At 60.6% G+C, this 6,477-nt stretch overlaps 1 protein-coding gene across 1 annotated transcript; it reads right to left on the reverse strand.

The window, feature by feature from the left end:
• Positions 1-2,088: 2,088 nt before the first annotated feature.
• LOC109779506 (uncharacterized) lies at positions 2,089-2,508 on the reverse strand. Its single transcript, XM_020338127.1, has one exon. The coding sequence runs from the start codon at positions 2,506-2,508 to the stop codon at positions 2,089-2,091; it is 420 nt and encodes a 139-aa protein (XP_020193716.1).
• Positions 2,509-6,477: the final 3,969 nt, after the last annotated feature.

A 6,477-nucleotide genomic window follows, 5' to 3' on the forward strand; every position in this document is an offset into this window, starting at 1 on the left:
TCCTCCTCCGGCGGAAGCTCCAGCAGCGGCGGCTATGACCAGCCGCCACGTCGCCGGGCTCGCTTCGAGGACGGTGGCGGGTCGTCCTGTCGCCGCGCCCCAGTGAAGCGCGAGGAGGTCTCCGTCTGATTCTAAGGGGCTGATCCTCGTGAGCAGTCACCTCGTCGGAGCCGCTTTTGCTTGTCCTTTCCTTCCCTTTCCTCCTGCATCGTCAGAAACAAGTATGGGGCCCTACGGGGGCGTGTAATGAACTATGGTTCTTAGGTTGCTTTTGTGCTGTGTTTATTGTTTTCGGGTTGTGTCGTGAGATCTGTGCCATATACGGGTTTAGAGGGGTAACTTAGCTTGATGCATCCAAGGTAGCTTTGACCTCGTGAGGGCATGCGCCTCTGGGCACCTAGTGGTGTTTCCCTGCCACCGATTCAGACGATATCGCGAAGCTGCAAAAAATTCGTCAAGAAATTTTTAACCCCTCTCGCGCGAGGCCTCGGGCATGGGCTGGTCATGGCCAAACACACCACATCGTGGTACCCGTGGGGCACGGACTAAAAAGGGGTGTGCCGATCACAAGCTCAAATGAGAGCGCCTCGCGGATACCAGGGGAGTGTGCATGCACGCGTGCCTATCCAGCCCCCTCGCGAGGCACGCGAGGAGAGCGTCGGGCAACCGCCGCCCTCCCAGGCGCAAAACAAAGAATCGAGGGAAGAATCAGACAGAAGAGGGGGTTCAACCAAGCCATCGAGAAAACACTAGAACTTCAAATTTCATTGAAAGAAAAAAGGGGCCGAGCCAACTACAGAAAGCAAATGAACAGCCGCGTCCGGCACCTAGTCTAGTCTTCTCACCAGCTCGGAGCTAAGTGCTGCCACTAGGACGTGGGAGGGAGCCCCCGAGGCCCGAGGGCGGCATTCCGTAGACTCCGGGGCATGTACATCCCCACTCGTTATTACGTGAGAGTGTCACGAGCGGAGACCTTCACAGGCACTGGGCCTTGCTTCATGGGTAGAACTTCCGGAGGTGCTGGATGTTCCAGGCGTTCTAGATGGGGATCCCGTCTTCCGTCTCCAGGCGCGCGGCGCCAGGCCTAGAGACGCGGGCGATCCTAAACGGGCCCTCCCACATAGGTGAGAGCTTATTCATCCCTTCCCTGGAGAGCACCCGCCTCAGGACGAGATCGCCCACCTCGAGCATCCTCGAGCGGACGCTGCGACAGTGGTACCGTCGTAGCGCCTGCTGGTATCTTGCCGCTCGGAGCGAGGCTTCATGGTGGCGTTCCTCCCCCAGCACAAGGTCCATCCCCCGCATGGTGTCCTGCTGCGTCTCATCAAACGCCAGGACCCGCACGGAGTGATGCCTGACCTCGTGAGGGAGAACCGCTTCTGCTCCATAGACGAGGAAGAACGGGGTATCGCCTGTTGGCTTGGTGGCGGTGGTGCGGATGCACCACAACATGGGCTGGAGCTCGTCGTGCCAGCCCATGCCGCAGGCTTCGAGCTTCTTCTTGAAGGTCCTGGTCTTGAGGCCTCTCAAGACCTTGGCGTTGGCGCGCTCGGCTTGGCCATTGCTCCTGGGGCGCGCCACCGAAGCGTAGCAAATCTGCGTTCTAAGGTTAGCACAATAGGTCCTGAAGAGATTGCTAGTGAACTGTGAGCCGTTGTCGGTGATGATGCAGTTAGGAACCCCGAACCGGCTCACGAGGCCCTTGATGAACTTAACTACCGACCCGGCTGGGATGGTGTGGACGGCTTCCACCTTTGCCCATTTGGTGAACTTGTCGATGGCGACATAGAGGTAGCGGTAGCCCCCGGGAGCTCGAGGGAACGGACCAAGGATATCCAGCCCCCAGAACGTGAATGGCCACGAAAGTGGGATAGTCTGCAGACCCTGGGCCGGCTGGTGGATTTGCTTGGCATGGAATTGGTAGGCCTCCCAGGACTTCACGAGCTCGGCTGCGTCGTTGAGTGCCGTGGGCCAGTAGAACCCGCTGCGGAACGCCTTGCCGACCAGGGTACGTGACGACGAGTGGTGCCCGCGGTCTCCGCCGTGTATGTCAGCTAGCAGCTCGTTCCCTTGCTCCCTGGAGATGCATCACAAGGAAACATCATTTGGTTGCTTTCTGTATAGCTCACCATCCTGTATGCAGTATGCCGTAGCCTGCTGGGCCACGCGCTCCACGTCCTCCTCTTTCTTCGGCAGTGTCCCTCGCATCAGGTACGCCTTGAACTCCTCGGTCCAGCACCCCTCCCGAGGCTCGAGCGCCAGGAGCAGGCGTGCTCCTGTGGTCGGGCCACAGGCGGGGGCTCCCGAGGCCGGTGGTTGGGGGAGCTCCTCCTGAGATGATGCCAGCCCCGTAGATGGGGGTGCTGCCGAAGGCTTGAAAAGCCGCTCCTCGAAGATGCCAGGCCCCTGGGGCGGGTGCTTGGATGCCCTTCTGGCGATGTCGTCGGCATCCTTGTCCGTGCCGCGAGGCACGTGCTGTAGCTCCAGGCCCGAGAATTGCTTCTCCATCTTATGCACCTCCGCGAGGTATGCCTCCATATGCTTGTCCCTCGGCTCGTACACCTTGTTGGAGAAGTTAACGAGGAGCTGTGAGTCGCCCTTGATGGTGAGACGCTTTACCCCCAAGGCCGCGGCGGCCTTGAGGCCGGCGATCAACCCCTCATATTCTGCGATGTTGTTGGAGACCTTCTCGCCCCGCTGGAAGCAGAGCTGCACGGCGTAGTATAGCTTGTCTTGAGTGGGGAGATGAGCACGACGCCGGCCCCCGCACCTTGGCGTGCGAAAGCGCCATCGAAGTACATGATCCAGCCATCCGGCGCTTCACTTCCTGGCAAGAGGGGTCAGCTCTCGTCTGCTTCAGGCTCTGGAGCGTCGGTCCATTCTGCCACGAACTCGGCGAGGGCGGCTCCCTTGATGATTCTGGTTGTGCTGAACTCCAGCTGAAACGCTTGCAATTCGATGTTCCACTCGGCGACTCTTCCTGCAGCGTTGGGGCTCCGGAGCACCCTCTCCAGTGGGTAGGCTGAGACGACCTTAATCAGGTGGCCTTGAAAGTAATGGCGCAGCTTGCGCGAGGCCACCAGGAGTGCAAGCAAAAGCTTCTGTGGCATGGGGTATCACGCCCTTGCGTCCCACAACACCGTGCTGACGAAGTACACCGGGTGTTCGAAGAGGGTGGGATCGTCGATGATGCCTGTGGTGTCTGGGGGTTGTGGCACCTCCCGAGGTGGGGTATCCTCAGGAGCTTGGTCTCGCGCCGGGGCCTCCGCAGGCCCAGGAACACCATCTTGCAGGGCCTGATCATCTCCGGGCATCGTCGTGGCTTTAGCAGTGTCGCCTTGGTGCCGCGTCATCTAGGCCGAGGGTGCGACATTATGCAGTGCACTCTTGGCCTGGCGCTCCTCCCGAACGGCCACTAGCGCCGCGCTGGCTGATTGAGGCGTGGCAGCCAGGTAGAGCACCAGGGGCTCGAGGGGACGGGGCGCTACCATCACCGGTGGGCTGCTCAAGTATCTCTTGAGGTCTTGAAATGCCAGGTCAGCCTCTGGGGCCACTCGAACGGGCCCTTCTTCTTCATCAGCTTGAAGAACGGCAAGGTGCGCTCCCCCAGCTTAGAGATGAAGCGCCCCAACGAGGTCACACAGCCCGTGAGCTTCTGCATTTCCTTCAGGGTTTGCGGCGGGCTCATGTCTTCTATTGCCTTGACCTTCTCCGGATTGGCCTTGATCCCCCGGTGCGACACGAGGAAGCCCAGCAGCTTGCCGGAAGGGACACCAAACACACACTTCTCTGGGTTGAGCCGCAGGTCCACCTGGCGCAGGCTGGTGAAGGTCTCCTCCAGGTCCTGAATGAGGGTTCTTGCTTCCCGAGATTTTACCATGATGTCATCGACATAGGCTTCTGCGTTCCTCCCTAGCTGCTGGCCCAGGGCGATGTGCATCAACCGCTGGAAGGTCGCCCCTGCGTTGCATAGTCCGAACAGCATGCAGGTGTAGCAGTATACCCCGCACGGGGTCAAGAAGGTCGTCTTCTCTACGTCCTCCACCGCCATCTTGATCTGGTGGTAGCCCGAGAATGCGTCTAGGAAGCACAGCGGGTCGCACTCGGCGGTGGAGTCGATGATCTGGTCGATGGGCGGGAGCGGGAACGGGTCTTGGGGGCAGGCTTTGTTGAGGTTGGTGAAGTCGACACACATGCGTTCCTTCCCGCCCTTCTTGGGGACAACGACGGGGTTTGCCAGCCATTCCGGGTACCGTACCTCGCGAATGACACCTGTTGCTTCTAGCTTGCGAGTTTCTTGGACGATGAAGGCCTGCTTCTCCGTGGATTGCCGTCTCGCCTTCCGCTTTATGGGGCGCACATTGGGGCACACCCTTAAGTGATGCTCGATTACCCCCCTGGGGACCCCCACCATCTGCTTGGGCTCCCAGGCGAATACCTCCTTGTTCGCGCGCAAGAACTTTACCAATGCCTCCTCTTGGCCCGGGTCGAGGTTGGCGCCTATGGTGAAGGTGGCTCCCGAGGATCCATCTTCCTCGACTGGGACTTGCTTCGTTTCGGCCCGATCTTGAGTGAACAACTGCTTCTTTGCCGGCGCATCCTCCTTAGCCCCCGGGGCAGCTTCGTCGGCTGGGTGTGCTGCCGCTGCGGCCCTGAAGGCGAGCTTGAGGGCCGTCAGTGCCTCCTTGGTGTTTCCAGCCACTGTGAGGACGTCGCTGCTGCCCAGCATCTTCATGAGGTTGTAGGCCGGATGGGTCGCTGCGATGAACTGGGCTAAGGCAGGGTACCCGAGGATGGCGTGTACGGGAGGCCGATGCGGGCGATGTCTAAGTCGATCAGCTCGGTGCGATAGTTGTCCCGGGTACCGAAGGTGACCGGAAGGCGTATTTGCCCCTGGGGGCTGGTGGACCCGCTGCCGACCCCGGAGAAAGGCTTGGTGGGGCGGAGCCGGCCATGCAGCACGTGAAGCAAGCCGAAAGCTTCCACAGAGAGCATGTTGAGGCCCACTCCACCGTCGATGAGCGTCTTGGTCATGGCGACGTGGTAGATGGTGGGCGTGCAGAGCACTGGGAGCACGCCTGAGCCGGCAGTGGTGGCGGGGTGATCCCCTAAGTTGAAGGTGAGGCCGGCCTTGGGCGCCGCCCATCCTGGAGCGGCTCCCTGCTGCACAGAGACGGCACCGATCTGGCGGAAGAACTGCTTGACGTGGCAGTCCATGGGTGGCGCTTGCGAGCCGCCGAGGAGGGCCGCGACGGCGGCAGGCGCCGGTGCCACGAAGCGTGAGATGAAAAGGCCGCGCAGCTCTTCCCAAGAAGCCACGGAAGATCCTGGCAGGTTGAGCAACCAAGCGCGCGGCGCACCAGCGAGGGCCATGGGGAACCAGTTCGCCATGACCCTGTCGTCGCCTCCTGCCTCCAGGACGGCCTCCTTGTAAGCCAGCAGGAAGGCCGAGGGATCCGCCGCGCCGTCGAAGCGAGGCGGCATCTCCGACTTGAACTTGGGCGGCCACCGCACCTGTCGTAAGGCAGGGGTGAAGGCTCTAAACCCCCTGGCGCCGTCGTGCTCGCCCGTCGATCCAGTCGGTGGAGCAGCGCCGGCCATGGGGACCGAACAGAGAGCGGAACCGGCGGAGGAGCGGAACTTCGGCACACCCCCTACCTGGCGCGCCAAATGTTGGATTCTGGGTTCCAGCAAACCCTTGAGGTTCAAAGACTGGGGTGCGCATGAAGATCTCTCTCTCTCTCTCTATCTCGCTCTCCCAACGATCTCAAGGCTTAACTCAACGAACCCAAAGAACAAGAGACACGAGGGTTTATACTGGTTCGGGCCACCATTGTGGTGTAATACCCTACTCCAGTGTGGTGTGGTGGATTGCCTCGTAGGCCGATGATGAACAGTACAAGGGATGAACAACCTCCTGAGGAGAGGTGTTCTTGAGTTCGGTGAGCTTGTATGGTGGCCTTGGTGGAGTAGATCCAGTCCAAGATGGTGGTGGCTTGTCCTATTTATAGAGGCCCGGGTCATCTTCCCAAATATTACGCGGGAAGGGATCCCACAATGGCCAATTCGAAGGGGACAACTAGTACAAGTTATCCTGACAAAAGGTGGTCTTCGCCTGCCAAAGGCTCTGGTCGTGACGCCGCCGTGGGCTCCGCGGTGACCTCCGTCCTGCCGTCTCGGTGGTCTTGGTCTCGTTGCACCAATATGAAAACCTTTGCCTGATGCCTCGGGACTCCTCGCCTACGCTTGCCCCTTTAGCACCAAAGAGGCAACGAGTACTCTGCGCCCGCCTGTCCTTAGTCGTCCTGGCTCACGTCACGCGAACCTCGCGAGGTACCCCTTGCATAGATATCTCCGCTCCTCGGGAGCCAGCCTAGGGAGGCCGCCCCTGAGGAGGTCTTGCATCGCCCGCCTCGCAAGGCTTGGCCCCCCGCGAGGGTCTTGAGTAGGTGTTGATGAAGATGAGCCATACCAGGC

The sequence above is a fragment of the Aegilops tauschii genome, chromosome 7 (assembly GCF_002575655.3).
Source record: "Aegilops tauschii subsp. strangulata cultivar AL8/78 chromosome 7, Aet v6.0, whole genome shotgun sequence".
NCBI classification, from domain to species: domain Eukaryota; kingdom Viridiplantae; phylum Streptophyta; class Magnoliopsida; order Poales; family Poaceae; genus Aegilops; species Aegilops tauschii.